The sequence below is a fragment of the Chrysoperla carnea genome, chromosome 2, assembly GCF_905475395.1.
Source record: "Chrysoperla carnea chromosome 2, inChrCarn1.1, whole genome shotgun sequence".
Taxonomy (NCBI): Eukaryota; Metazoa; Arthropoda; class Insecta; order Neuroptera; family Chrysopidae; genus Chrysoperla; species Chrysoperla carnea.
Window position 1 is genome coordinate 30,785,194 of NC_058338.1, and position 16,233 is coordinate 30,801,426.

Below are 16,233 nucleotides of genomic sequence, written 5' to 3' on the forward strand. Positions count from 1 at the left end.
GATTTTTATACTTTCTGGGTCAAAATAACCTTATAAACTGAGTTTTATCGAAGTTGGAGATTTCTCGATTTTTTGGAATTTCTTTAAGGGGTACATCTTTGAAAATATCGAGATTTCGATGCAGAGTTTCTGAGATATCGCAATATTTGGAAATCAGTTTAATTTAATGATTGGACCAATATAAATATATATTTGTTTTTAAAGGAGAAATTGCCCAGCAAACGGATGGGTATCTGCTAGTACTATATTTTTTTAAATAAATAAATGAATTGAATGATTTGAGGTAAGCTTGACATCTATAATATCAATCCACTTAGCTAATAAGTTATAGTCAAGGCGTGATGTGTAAGGTCTTTGGCGTGTATAACAAGAATTTTCTTTATAAAATGAACTAGCGAATTTGCACATAAATCTCAAAAGAAGATTTATCAAATTGCTTGTAATAAAACGTTAAAATCGTAAATACACTCTCAAAAATTATAACCAAATGATAAATTTTTTATAAATTTTACAACCAATTTTTATTTTAAGTTTTATTATAAGTTAGTAATAATTTGTCATGAATGATGACATTCACATAGGAAGACATACATTTTTAAATGTTATTTTTATATAATTTTCACAATAAACAGTATAAATCTCATAATGTTTTCATTTATCAGTATGTAGAAGATAACTTTCTATCAAAAGTTAATAAGATTAATAAGATACAATGTAAACTTAACAATACCCATTGCACAATATAGTAGCTAGAGAGTAGTATAGGTATCCTAAATGCATTAACCCGTAAATAAAAATATAAAATATTGTTTATATTTATTATTGTTTATTTATAAAGAACAGAATATTGTATCTGTTTTTCAAAAAATAAACAGAGACAAAAATATTAGTTTAATAAAAGGATTGCTTTCAAATATAAATAAATAAAACTTATATTGACTGTCTATGAAAAGTTATATTACATGCTTGTGTTTTATTGTATTTATTTTTGCATCACTTTATAAAAATATGAAATTTTACAGATAAATACACAAACCAGTTTATCTTTATCTTAATATAAAAATTAATTTTATATTCGTTTGTAAGAGAATAGTGCTTGGCTTATTAATGAGTTGTTATCACTAAGCAATCCCGTGATACCAAAATAAAGTAATGAAAAATGTACAATGTATTCATTTTATCTCATTATCTTTTAGGTTAAATTATTAGTTTATTTTATATACTGGATTAATAAGAATATTTTCCAAAGTTTACTGTATATTTAATTGTATTTTTCACACAACAAGAAAATTTAAACATAACAAGCTCAATGAAAAGCTCAGTCTACTCCATAACTGGTAATCGGTTGATGAACACTTTATATTAGAAAATTCTTATTGATTAAACAAGTAACATTTTTACGAAAACCGTACAATTTTGGCAAAACGGACTGACAAAATTTTACCCAAAATTATCTGTTCGTATCAAAATTGTTATTTCGTATTATTGTTAACGCGAAATCTAGTCACTCTTCGAAAAAAATTAAGGATCAATCCAATAAAAATTCCTTTCTACAAAGACTATTGATGTTCAAATTGAATTGAACAAACGTACAAAAAGCTGGATTTGTACTATCAATTACTGTCTAAACTATGAGGTTTACAAAAAAATGTTTCAAACAAAAAATGTTTGCATATTTATATAAATGGGCCGGTTAATAATTTGCAGTTCAGAAATAACTAAATAAGTAAATTAACAAACTTGGCTTTTCTTAACATAACTCAAAAACAGACAAATTAAATACAAGCAGCATGATATACGCAACATGATCTGATCAACTTGATTCTTCACTTTCCACATTATCCACGAGAGTATCCGCAGCTTTCAACGACTAAAAATTTTAATTTAAACTGAGAATACATAAGGCTTGAATTTTAATTAACTCCTAGATGAAAACATTTAAAAACTCTCATCTACAGGTTATTAAGTCTGAAAATTATTAAAATGTTTAAAAATAATACAATTTCTACTTATGGGTGGTTGCCTTCATCTTCGACGAATTATTATTTATTATTATTATGGAATGTAATCTGCGCTTCCACCATCAAATATTTTTTAGCAAGTCGTTAATCGGACAAACTATTTTTAATACTAATTAAATTATTGTTTTGTCATCAGCCCTTGATAAGCGTGCATAGTTCCAATTTAATCCAATGTTTTGAAGTGGGTGAAAATCACGTTCAGATATTCCGTTACATAGGCATATAAGCACCCAGCTAATAAAAGCGTGTTAATTATAATTTTATATTATTCGCCACTGGAAAATTATTAATAGTATCGATTACTTTGACATATATAATATAGGTATAGTATGGGTTTATACAATATTGGGTTCATAAGCGGATTATTGTGTGTGTTGAAGAAAAATCACGTTCAACAAATATTAACGTTGGAATTGAATATTCTAAAAAGAGCAGTAAATATATATGGGTATGAATAGTGGTTCATTGTGTATCTACTGTTTGTCATGCAACGTTTTTATCGATAGAAGTATGTATTGTAAATACATGTTATGTGAAGGTACATAGGTGTATATGAGATTCAAGTAAATTTGGCATTTTTTTCATTTTCAGGTTGTGTACGCTTATACTTTTGAAATGTAAAAGTATCTATAACTTGAAATCGATAGCCCTCTTTGATAAGTGGAAGGCACTAATAGTAGTCACCGAAGTCTCGAAGTGACCACAGTGCGTGGAGAAATTGCGCGTTTCAGTGATAGATACCTGGCACGCATTGAGCAGCATCCAAACTCTGAAGTGATGAAACTCTTGGACAAGTGTTACATTGTGAACTAGATAAGTAAAGACCGAAGGACACCAAGAATTCTTAGCTTCACAAAATTATCTGATCTACCACCCTTTTGGGATAAGAGATCCTAGCCTTGGTGAAAGTTTGCAGTTAAGATAAGAAATATCTAAGCCCGTGACTTTCTATCCTCATGATTTTTGAAAAATCTTTGGAGTATATATATCCTAACTGATTGAGGCTATTATCCGTGCAGCACTCTTGTAACAAAGAAGAAAGAAGATATATACTAACAATCAAAATTAGTTCACTTTTACAACCATTTTAAACTAAATGAAAAAATTGCCAAGTTTACGGATGGTATTATGTACACATATAATACATAGATAGGTACGAATTATATACATAATAAAAGTGAATACGTGTAAAACGGAAATATTTTATAAAATATGTTATCAAAGACTTCTTTTAACATTAAAACGATTAATAAAAACTACTTTGAAGTTGAACGTTACATGAGCAAAATCGGGAATGTTAACAATAAGATTAGAATTCTGAAAATATTCAATAAAAAACTTCCAATTAAATAAATCTAACAATCATAGAAGTTAGCATTTGGAAATACTTATTAAAATTTATTTAACAAGTGGTTGATAAAAACTAATCTCTATCTCTATATATTATAAATGCGAAAGTAAGCGTGTTTGTTTGTTTGTTTGTTACGCTTGCACGCTAAAACTAGCGAATGGTTTTTAATGAAACTGTACATAAATATAGCTCATACTTCAGAATAACACATGAGATATAATTTATAAAGATATATTAATAAAATATATGAAAAAATTTAAAAATTAATTTAATTTGACATTACCATAAATTACAGATTTCTTTAAAAATAGTCAATATAAAATATGGCCGTTAAATATTTTTCATTTAAAAAAAAGTAGAAAACCATACATATATTTTTCCTGTGCTTACAATGCCTACTATTATTTCGAGTGTTATAGAAAGAGGATAAGCGAAATCAATCTTTATCAATCTTTACTTTTAAACCCAGCGAAGGGTGGGTAGTAAAATCATTTAAGTGATCAAATTAAAACAATTGAACAATTAGATTTTTCCCCAAAATAATTAAATTGAAATAAAGTTAAACAAGTGAAAACAAACAATAGACTGAGTTAATTGTTGAAATACCATGTATAGACAGTGTTGATGACCCAATCGTTTGTTTTTTTACGTCATGGAAATAAAGATAGATACTATCCACTCTTAGAAAGTCACACATGTAATTTATATTCCCATATAATACATACTAAAAAATTTGCACCTAACTTTTGTTCTATCTCTAACGGCTTACAAGATGGGTCCCACGGACCAAAGATCCAATTGAGCCATATTGCTCATTTACGAGCTCAACCATACTTTTTACGTCCTAGGCACGCTATAAAAATTTGATATCTCTCTTCGTTTTTGATCGAGCTACCGTGCTTACAAACAGGCGGACAAACAACCGAAAACGGACTAATTAGTTGATTTTATGAATTTTTTAAGCGAAGATATTATGTTTTGTAAATACCTACCTAATATATACATACCAGCGGTTACTTGATACGTAAAACATTTGGTATTTGTAAATGCTTTATTGAAATACCTAAATCATATAACGTAATTGTAAATATTACTATGTCAACTATGTATTTCAAATACTTTTACATAGTAATGTATTTTTATTTTCTCTTAACAATATGGTTATAATGCTGAATTAGCATTCCATGCCAATTACTGCAAATCATTGTTAATTGATTGGCCATATTATTAAAAAGCGTATTTTGTATGATTAAAAAGTGATTTAAAAAAAAATTGCCGGTAGTTATTATTATGCAATGCCGTATTTCAAAAAATATTTATCCGAAACTGCTAGAACTTCGGTTACCAGTACTTGGAAAGCGGCAAGCATTAATTTTAGTTCCCGTGGTAAATTCATCAGTTTTTTTACTGAATAAAATATAAAAAGCAAGGTCCGATAAACTTTGTTTTCATCATAACTCGATCAATTTTTATGCAAATGACTTGAAACTTTTTCATTTTCCAAGTTTTTCATAGTACTGTAAAAACTGTGCGATATATTATTTCAAAAATAAACCCCAAATTTTTCTATTATTTGACATTAAAAACTCTGAATTTCTTTTTGCTAGAATTCATTTCTATATGGATTCCTGTTGTCGTCATATTCAGCATAAATTTGTCCACACCCAAGAAGGAGTGACTACCACCCCTTGGGCAGGATCACACAAATTTTTGTTTTTAACATCTTTAAGTAAGTTTTAAACAATGCAGTCGCGCAGTTTTTACAAAGATTCATTGACTTTCCCTGGATTCCGAATTTATAAGATATTTATACCTTACGACACTCTGTTATATACCATTCAAATATTCCATACAATTCCATACCTAGCGAATGTATAAATTTTTAAAGTGTTTTATAAATCGTAACGAATCTATAAATTCACAGTTCACAGTATACTTGATAATTTATAGCCTGTTGTTACCAGGAAACATGAATATTTTTGAATTCGAATTTCTATGAAAAAATTACAAACATAAATTCTAGTAAATCAACAATAAAAAACACTCATTAGATATAAAATATAAACATACTGATAAAAAAAATTAAAAATGTTCCAAAAATTTTGACGTGAAAAAAGTGCAAATACACACATTTATCATAATTGGCATACGTCAAAACATCATCAATCAAAATTATGGCATGTACTTCTAAACGACCAATGAAAAGTAATTGTGGATGTACTGATTGTACTTGTGCAAGTAAGATACCCAAGCGGGAACATCCATTGTGTGAAAATGGTGCAGTTATGCGTTTTCGACAGTATTTACGAATTATGACGGCACATCCAAAACCACAATATGGTATGAAATCTCGGTTTTTTTCAAAAAAAGTTTTCCCAATGAAAATTACATTATCGAAATATTTCTTCATCTTCATTAAATACCATATTTTATAATGTTTTGATAATTACTTTAATTTTATAATTTTTTCAACTGCAGAACAATGTGTCGAATTTTTGAAACAGCAAGCAAAAGAATTAGATTTGGAATTTAAGCTTGTTGATCTAATGGGAAAGCCGATAGTCGTGTTAAGTTTAAATGGATTATATTCTTATCTGCCCAGTATTCTATTGATGTCACACATGGATGTAGTTCCTGCTGTCCCGGTAATATTACTTTATCAAATAAATTTACTTAATAAGATTATTGAAGAACTCTTTTTTAAAATGATTCCATGATGATATCATAAAATAAAATTATCGTACTTTCAGGAAACATGGACCTATGATCCCTTCGGTGCTGTAATGACTGAGCAAGGTTTAATTTATGGGCGTGGTTCCCAGGGTATGAAACTACATGGAATACAATATTTGGAAGCTGTAAGAAAATTCAAATGTGAAGGGAAAAAGTTGAAAAGAAATGTTCATTTATTATTCTTACCAGGTGAGAAGTTAAATTTAAAATACTAAGATAAGCCAATTTATGTTTTTAATTAATTAAAGGTAAATTCGAATTTCCCATTCGTAACTTTTAAATAATCTAAAAGTCTCAAAATTTTACTTTATTTGAAATATATCTCGCAATAGAAAAATTAATCTAATTTCTAAATTAATATTTTCAAATTAAACAAAGTTGTTTTGCTGTGGAATTTTTTAACATTTACTTAATACTAAAAACAAATATTGTAATATTTTTCAGATTCCGAAATTGGTGGGGATAAGGGTATGAAAGTTTTTGTGAACTCATCGCAGTTCAAAGAATTAAATGTTGGTTTTGCATTAGATAAAGGAATGCCAAGTACTTCGAATCAGTATTTAATCGGTTATAACGAACGAGCACTTTGGCAAATTTTAATTCAATGCACGGGTACATCAGGTGATGCAGGATTACTACCGAATAATATTGCTACCGAAAGAGTATTTTTTTTACTTAGAAGGATGTTAGCATATCGAGAAAATGGACGAAATCAAATTAAAAATGACAATCTTGATAGTGGTAATGTAACGTCTGTTAATTTAACAAGGATTCAAGTATGTAACTTTAATCGATAGTTATTTGCGATACCGTTTCTTCATTTTTAGCTAACTGAAAACTAATTCGATCTCATATCGGCATCGATACAGAAATCAAAATACTAAAACCTATCAATAGGTTCCAAATTCTAATAGTTTGAAAGAATTTTTAGAATTTGTTGAGTGTTTTGGGAAATTTTTTTCTAGATTCGTTCATTATAATAATTATATAATATATTAATAATGGGATCGATTCAGTTTGTTTAAACTGATGAAAAGAAATAGTAATGCTTTGAAAATTATCTAATTTTCTTCTCGTTTATAAAGACAAATCTTAAAACTGTATTTTTGAAACTTACAATTTAATGATTTTTAGGTTGATTGCTATTATTTTGTTGTTTCATTACAAATATTAACGAAAAAATACAAAAACGATTTTAATAATACTTTGTAGAAAATTCTAGTTTTTTGATGTGATTTCTGGGTAGATAATTTTAAAATTTCTAAAAAAATGAATGTAATTAGGACTCCGATCGGAATGCCATTAAAATAGACGCCAACAAAATCAATCAACTCTAGCCTTCTCATTTTCTGTTACGTTATTTTTTTAATTACATTCGAATGTATACATTTTTTAGGGAGGTATTTTAAGCAACGTTATAGCATCTGATATTCGAATGATATTTGACGTACGAATTTCGCCAACATGTAACGCTGCCCAAGATTTTGAACAATCCTTAAAATCATGGTGTCAGGAAGCAGGCAAATGCCTACAATATGAATATCTTCGAAAAGATAGGGTACAAAAGATTGAACCATTAAATGAACGTGATCCTTGGTGGAGAACACTTAAAAATGTTTACGACAGAAAGTAAGTTTTATATCTCGTATAACTTATTTGAGTTATGCTTAATTTTAATTTCAATTTTTTAGTAATTGTTCCATGCGATTAATTGTTTTGCCATATGATTCAGATGCACGATTTTTACGCGAAGTAAGTGATGAATATATATGAGTATTCTCTTTCTTAAAATATCAATTTTTTTTAGGTTTGTATTCCAGTATTAGGATTCACAGCATTGATCAATACACAAAACTTGTTTCATTGTGAAGACGAATTCATTGACGCTAAAGAGTTTTTATCAGGAATCGATTTATATCAAAAAATTATTGTTGCTCTTGCAAATACGGATTTTTAACTCTTATTTATATATTATTGTACATCATGTTTATATTTTATATCTAAATAGCCTTTTGTAACATCATATTTTTTTATTTTTATGTTAAAAAATTTGAAAAAAATTAGCGATTTTTATTATTTTTTAAAATTTTGTAGAGATTTCAGGAAACAATCTTAAAAAAATGCTGCTGTGGTTAATTTTCATGTTTCCTTTCACTTAGTCAATAATTATATGCCGATAGCCGACAAAAAATTATTAACGTCGCGAGCTATTCAAGGGATAGAAAAAACAGTTTTTAAATCTTCTGTCTTTCTGTTGACTCATTGTATCAACAATGATGAAAATTATTTCTTTAAATTATTAATGAAATAGCTTATTACGAAAATTAATAACTTAAGTTAAAGAATAGTTAAAATTATAGACTTGATATAACAATCAGGCCGCATAACAAAATTGTTTTTCTGTTTCTTGATAAATTAAAACGTCTAAATAAACGACTCATATGATTTGTTGATTTATATAATGTCATGATAATTTCGAAAAGAGCACCATGTTCATCAATTTAAAACTATCTGTGTATAGCATGAAGTCGAAAATTTCATTTGTACTGCAATTTTTTTTTACTGTGGGCTTTGAGCGTATCAAATTTTGCTGTTTGAATCCAGTGAATCACTTTCTTCGATCAGGTTTGTGTATTCAGATATTGTTCCTGCGAAAGCAAACTAATCCAAATTTGGTCTTTGCCAAGTTTTCACATATTGAAGGACTTTTTCACATCCGGTAAATAAGCATTTTAATCTTCTGGGAAAAATGCGAATGGAAATGAGCTTTGGAATTTCAATAATTACTATGTAAAGGTAATGGATGGTGTTTATCAAAAACACATAAACTTTAACATGGTTTTGGCCCCATTCTTCAAACGAAGCAAATCAATATAATCAACAAAAAATGAATGTTTCAAAGTCCTTATAAAATAATAATAAAACCAAATGTATGCTGTTCGTAAAAACGTGTTTAGTTTAATACATAAAATGAAAGTACAAAAAGTCTTGAACAAACAAAAATAAAAAATTTAACGAGTGCTAGAAAACGCAACCATTCCTAAAAATAAAGTTGGGTCGACGATAAAAGTGTTATGAAATTAGATGACAGCCTATTCATTCATCCTAGAAGGTTCCTAATAACGTCCGTAACCACCATGGGATGCTCTTGATGCGGCTTCAGCAAGTGCAGCGAAATGTGCTTGTCTGGCATGTTGTACTTCTGGTGTGTCAATTGGTACACCTTTTGGTCCAATAACTGGAATGTGAATTCCATGACCGTATCCTCCATGACCGTATCCTCCATAACCATATCCTCCATGACCGTATCCTCCATAACCACCAGCTCCGTATCCTCCATAACCACCTCCGTAACCACCATAAGCGCCACCGTATCCATATCCGCCGTATCCAGCACCAACACGAGAACGGGCTTCAGCATGTGCAGCGAAATGTTTATGTTCTAAAGCTTGAACTTCAGGTGTTTTGATTGGTTGACCATCATGAGCGAGTGCTGGATATCCGCCATAATATCCTCCATGTCCACCATAGAGACCACCATAACCAGCATAACCACCAATGCTACGGCGCCCACGGTAATGTCCATATCCAGAAGCTGCTTTGGCGTAAGCTGCAAAGTGTGCTGCTCTGGCTGCTTGAACTTCAGGTGTATCAATTGGTACTCCCCCTTTACCAATAATAGGTAAGGCATATCCACCAGCATAATGTCCGGCACCGTATCCTAAACCAGCGTATCCAGCACCGTATCCTAAACCAGCGTATCCACCAGCATATCCTCCATAGCCTCCATAGTAATCATAATGTCCTTGTTTTGATCTGACTGCAGCTACATGACCTAAATGAGCTTGACGAGCATGAACTATTTCAGGAGATTCCAATGGAACACCAGTTTTACCAATTATTGGGATGTTGATTGGATAATGTTGATAGCTGGCGAGTGTAATTGCCAAAAGGGTGGTAAAAACAATCTAGAAAACAAAATTATTTGTTATTTAGGTTTATTTAATCAGAAAAAATGAAAAAGTAACTACTTACAAGAACCTTCATGTTGAATGAATTTATTGGAAGCAAGACCTCCTAGTGATGTTCTTACTAGGACTGTACAAGCTTTGCTGTGCCTTTCCCAAAGTAAATCGGTGTTTATATACTAAATTGTGCGATCATATTTGTAAGAGAGAGGGAAGTGTTTGCGTTTACTTAAACAAAATATAAAAAACCTACTTTCTTATAAATATCTGTATGTTTAGGTTTAAATACCGGTTGTCCAACCAACCTGAATATTTTTTCAAAGAGGTGTTTGTGGAAAAAATGACGAAAGACATTTGTGAGTATGAAATTCGTTCGGCTTGGAGTAGGTATTCCAAAAATATTGTGAATTTAATTTTAATCTCTAAGACCAATTCAAAATCAACTCATGGTTTATTACTAAATAAGAGATAGATGAAATTTACAAAGTTATAGGTTAGTCGTAATGAACAGAAATTAAATTTTTTTCGAAAACGAATGAATCGGACTCAACCGTTAAAAGATAAAATAAAACATTGTGAAAAATTTGTTATTCAAACTTGATCTTTATAAAAAAAGGATAATTTTTCCGGAAAAATTTTTTAATGAAAAAAAATCCGAAATAATTTTGAATTTGAAGGTATAACATGACAGTTCGTTATCTGTCTGACGAGTAGACGTGTGTAAGAATTATCTACGGAATTGGCTACTAATATGGTTCAAAGGAATTTTTAAATTGAGTGGAACGTCTTCATACATTTTTCGGACTAAATATCGGTCTAAGAGTAAAACATGTTTAAAAAAAAGTTGTTTATTATTTTATAAAGACTAACTGTTTTTAAAAAATTTTGCCTATCTAGTAATTGGTTATGAACGTAAGATTAATTTGAAACGACCTTGAAGAATAAGGTAAAATTGAGCTTTTAAATGTCTTTTATCAAAATAAGTTTTTTTGAGTTGTACTCCTTAAAAAAATTCCTTGAAGAATTAAGGAAAAATTCAGGCTGAGCTACTAGTATACGTTAAGCTCCGGCAACATCTACAAATATAGCGGTCACTACAAAACAAGGGTTTCAGCTACGCTCCTGATATTATTAGCATCAAATCTTTATTCAAGCTTACTTTAAAATACAACGATTTAATTTTCTGTCTTAAATTTCATTGCCATTTAAATCGTTACAATACTGAACGTGTTTGATAGATAGCATAAGCTTCAGTTACTTGAATTTGAAGAATTTTTAAAAGGGATGGAAATCCAATCTGCAAAGAAGTTCGTTTAATATCCTGCCTCGCCTTACGGTAGTAAGAGCGCCAAGGCTTTTTTAGATTTAAGGTTGAAATTATTTGTGCCCTATTTTCAACTTTGATGATGAATTTTGTTATAACTTCATGAATGTAGACGAAAAAAAAAGAATATATTTTTTTGATATCTGCCTTGGTTTTCGAAATATCGAAAGCTAAATACTTAAACAAAATTTTCAATTTTCAATATTTTGAAAATTTCTTCAGATGTCGAAAAATTTTATTCTTATTTTTCCCTTCATATTGTCAATCAAGTGATAACATCATTCACATTCAAAATTGAAAATATATATTTTTTTAGATTGTGTCCCCACTACCGTGCTCATACGTCTTTTATTAGTCGGGCACAACGGTTTTTTTTTCCAATAATTTATTAAGTTTTTTACTTTAATTTGAATAGTTTTTTTTTTGAAATTTCCACCGATTATGTCTCCTTTTGAATTCAATTATTTATTTAAATAATCAGGCACCCCCCCTCCTTAAATTTTCAGAAATGATTTAGGCTTAGTGTAAACTAAGAGCTAAAGTCTAGTTAAGCTAAGAAAAAGTTATATGAAATAAATCAAGCCTTTTATCCAAAATTGCCCTGGCGCTCGAACATCCTAAAATATCTACAGAGAGTTGCATTTAATATGAAGACACCCTCATATTTTCGTTCGTTTCGTAATATCGATTTGAAATTTTGGAGGGTGATTGGAGACATTTTTGAAGATACTTAACCGAAATGAGAACTTTAAACTCAGCCTACTACAAATTGGAAAATAGGACCAATTGTTAATATTTTGCCTAGCGACAGAGATGGTTAGAGATATCGAAAAAAAAAAAAAAAACTATAAGAAAAAGTTGCTTAGAATACCTTTTGATACCCATATACTGATTTTCATATTAAAATTTGCATTTTTAATTATTTCATTATTTTGGTCCATTCTCATAATTATTACAATTGTTTTTTTGGTATGTTATTTGGACCACTTAGGAGAGTGTAAATCTACATTTAGCACGCAAAACAAAATTGTGCTTCAAATTTTCGAACTTTTTTTAATCTTTCACGAATAACGCAGATAGCACCATTGTTTTTTTGCTTGCAACAAGTAGTTTCACATTACCCTAGGAGGTCCAAATTATACACCAAAAAAGCAACTTTACATCGCCATCCAGCTACTATTAATAGTACCTACCTTTCGAAAATTTTTCGAAGTATTTTCTAGAAACAATGGACACCAAAAATTTGCTTTAAATTGACCCTTCCCCCTCCCACGAGAAAACAATGCTGTTTACGAAAAAGATTGTTTATTTTCTTATAAGGAGCTATGCATTTAAACTTGTTGTTGTATCTCTAACGGTTTAACAAAAACAAAACTCCAAATTTTAACATTTCTGAAATTCATTTAATTTTTTCAAAAACAAAAAGTCTGAAAATTTTGCAGTTTGTCACGAATGACACAGGCAGTTCAACTGATTAGCACAAAAATTAGTTTAGGTGATCAAAATAACATACCAAAATAGCAGCTTTACATCGCGTTTTGCGATTTTAGTTGTTCTATTTGTAAGATTTTACTGGCGTAATAATACAAATGCATCAAAAAAATCAATAGTAGAAGTAGAGTAAATGTTTAATGTAGTAGTTGTTAGTACACACTTCGTATTAAATAAGATTCTATTATAAATTGAATTGTGGGGCTATACGAGTATGTTTTATTATTGTAAAACGCAAAGGAATGGCTATTTTGAAAACAGCATGCAAACATGGTGAATTATAAGTCTATATTTTCAAATCCTATAATAATAATAATAATAATAATAATAATAAAGAGTATTCGTTTAATGTTCGTAAATGCGTGTTTATTACGTAAAAAAATGAAAGTACAAAAAGTCATGAACAAACAAAAATTTAAAAAAAATTTTTAACAAGTGCTAGAAAGCGCAATCATTCCTAATAATAATAAAAAAAAACAAGTTGTGTCAACGATAAAAACGAGAGTGCTATAAGATTAAACGACAGCCTATTCATTCATCCTAGAAGGTTCCTAATGATGACCGTAGCCGCCATAGGATGCTCTGGATGCTGCTTCAGCTAGTGCAGCGAAATGTGCTTGTCTGGCATGTTGTACTTCTGGTGTGTCAATTGGTACACCTTTTGGTCCAATAACTGGAATGTGAATTCCATGACCATATCCTCCATGACCGTATCCTCCATAACCACCAGCTCCGTATCCTCCATAACCACCTCCGTAACCACCATAAGCGCCACCGTATCCATATCCGCCGTATCCAGCACCAACACGAGAACGGGCTTCAGCATGTGCAGCGAAATGTTTATGTTCTAAAGCTTGAACTTCAGGTGTTTTGATTGGTTGACCATCATGAGCGAGTGCTGGATATCCGCCATAATATCCTCCATGTCCACCATAGAGACCACCGTAACCAGCATAACCACCAATGCTACGGCGTTTACGGTAGTGTCCATATCCAGATGCTGCTTTGGCGTGAGCTGCAAAGTGTGCTGCTCTGGCTGCTTGAACTTCAGGTGTATCAATTGGTACTCCTCCTTTACCAATAATAGGTAAAGCATATCCACCAGCATAATGTCCGGCACCGTATCCTAAACCACCATATCCAGCACCGTATCCTAAACCAGCGTATCCACCAGCGTATCCACCAGCATATCCTCCATAGCCTCCTAAGTAATCATAATGTCCTTGTTTTGATCTTACTGCAGCTACATGACCTAAATGAGCTTGACGAGCATGAACTATTTCAGGAGATTCCAATGGAACACCAGTTTTACCAATTATTGGGATATTGATTGGATAATGTTGATAGCTGGCGAGTGTAATTGCCAAAAGGGTGGTAAAAACAATCTAGAAAACAAAATTATTTGTTATTTAGGTTTATTTAATCAGAAAAAATGAAAAAATAACTACTTACAAGAACCTTCATGTTGAATGAATTTATTGGAAGCAAGACCTCCTAGTGATGTTCTTACTAGGACTGTACAAGCTTTGCTGTGCCTTTGCCAAAGCAAATCGATGATTATATACTAAATTGTGAACATACTTGTAAAAGAGGGGGTAACGATTGCGTTTATGGTAAACAAAATAGAAAAAACCTACTTTTACATTAATTAGTAATATTCGTTATGTTGTTTCTATTACAAAAATTTTGAATAATTACACGATCATTGATGCACAAAAATTAGACGAGTGAAACAATACATGCAACTAGTAGACAGGCCAACGCCCAATACTTAGTTTTTTACTCAATTTTTTATTTAATTAATAAATATTTAATTGTGAATAAATGCAGTTAATGATTAGTCAATTAGAGATAATTTTATAAGTTTGAAAGACGATTCTTCTCTTAGACCTTTGTTATCAGAAGAAACGAGGGAAATTGTATAAGGCAAGAGTTTTCGATAATCATTCTTTTAAAATAAGCGTTAAGAATTATTATTTAATCTCTAGAGATTTTTCGACAAGAATAGTAAATCATTTGGGAGAAAATCTTTTAATTTTTTTAGGTTGCACAATGGAGTGGAGTCTAGTCTATATGACCAAGTAGGTTCAGACCAACTTTGAATAAATAAATTATGAAATCTTAGTGTAAGAAATCAAATAAGTGATGAAATTATAAATATTTCGGCGAGTGAATAGTAAATTTATTTCTTTATCAAATAGTAACAACTCCGCGCGGAGTCAAACATCTTCACACAAGTCTGCCGGAATTCATTTCAATCAATTTGTTATAAAAGTTATTTCAAATATTGAAGGATTTTTTGCAAATTTTTATGAGTGATTGTTTGAAACATATTATCAATGAACATAAATGAAAATATATTTTGATATAAAATAAGTAAAATTGCAATAATTCCTGCAGTATATTTGACTTATAGTATTGACTTGTATATAGAGAAACATAAAATATATAGGGATAGGAAGGAATTGGTTAGGATTGGTTAGAACGATTTAAACAAGCCGCTAAATTATGTATAAAAGCAAGCATGGATCGTATATAATCGGGATTTTTAGAAAAAAGTTCAGAATTTAGAGAAAAATTTAACCGAATTATTGTAACTCTCAAAAACCGGCTCCGTGGTCGTGCGATCTAAACTATTTTTTCATTTGACCATTACCTGAAATAGGATCATCCGCTTAAGCGCTACGATGCTACAGACAGGCATACACACCTAGCGGTCACACTTATAACACCTTTTTTTTTTAGTTCGGGGATTAAAAATCATTTTACTCAAAATACCTTTTTTCTCAGTAGGTATACGGAAGGTAGCGTATCACTTCACCACTTAACACATCGACTGAAATTCATAGCAAAAATTGTTTTCCTCTACTACATTAGAGCTTTGATCATCAGTTACTTGGGTAGTGGTGGATCTAAAGATGGCAGCTGATGGAAGTGATTGGAAAAATTTTAGTTCTTGGTATTTTCAAATCGTACCAAAACTAATAAAATAGTTTTTTCAAATTATACTTAATAAAAAAATGAATTCTGATACGGTAAAGAAAAATTCAGAAAAAAATTTTTCCACAACCCTCCCATACTGCCGGTTTTAGTTTAACTGCGGTTGTGTCAGCTGATTATCAAAAGGTTCTTCATGGTATTCTTAATAGTTCTCCTAATAATAACCATATAACTAAATCAATATAGCCATACTTACTGTTTGTTACTAGCTTAAAACATGTAGACAGCTCAAAAGAAATAAATGTTTTTGTATATCATAAAAATAATATCGATATGATATCATGGTTATCGTTATCGTGGATCATGTTAAGAAAATACGTACCTTCACATAAAAACAAAATCGGT

The 16,233-nt window shown here is 30.4% G+C and overlaps 3 protein-coding genes across 7 annotated transcripts in view; 1 reads left to right on the forward strand and 2 right to left on the reverse strand.

Moving 5' to 3' along the window:
* The window catches only part of LOC123292624 (hemicentin-1), a 963,326-nt gene that overhangs the window by 166,038 nt on the left and 781,055 nt on the right, over positions 1–16,233 (reverse strand). The window lies entirely within an intron of this gene.
* Positions 5,434–7,659, forward strand: LOC123293871 (aminoacylase-1-like). The gene is made up of 5 exons (XM_044874836.1): positions 5,434–5,712; positions 5,851–6,017; positions 6,123–6,294; positions 6,550–6,846; positions 7,502–7,659. Exons 1-5 carry the CDS (start codon positions 5,547–5,549, stop codon positions 7,531–7,533), a joined length of 834 nt encoding a protein of 277 aa, XP_044730771.1. The 5' UTR covers positions 5,434–5,546; the 3' UTR covers positions 7,534–7,659.
* LOC123293870 (glycine-rich cell wall structural protein-like) lies at positions 9,039–14,425 on the reverse strand. Of its 5 annotated transcripts, none has more exons than XM_044874833.1 (3): positions 14,341–14,425; positions 14,060–14,273; positions 9,039–9,871 (listed from the first exon to the last, which is right to left on the reverse strand). In XM_044874833.1, the coding sequence occupies exons 1-3, from the start codon at positions 14,350–14,352 to the stop codon at positions 9,222–9,224; spliced, it is 876 nt and encodes a 291-aa protein (XP_044730768.1). In that variant the 5' UTR covers positions 14,353–14,425; the 3' UTR covers positions 9,039–9,221. The 5 variants fall into 5 exon arrangements, with proteins under 5 accessions (XP_044730768.1, XP_044730765.1, XP_044730767.1 ...); XM_044874830.1 differs by having other exon boundaries at positions 9,039–9,415; positions 13,589–14,273; XM_044874832.1 differs by having other exon boundaries at positions 9,039–9,410; positions 13,584–14,273.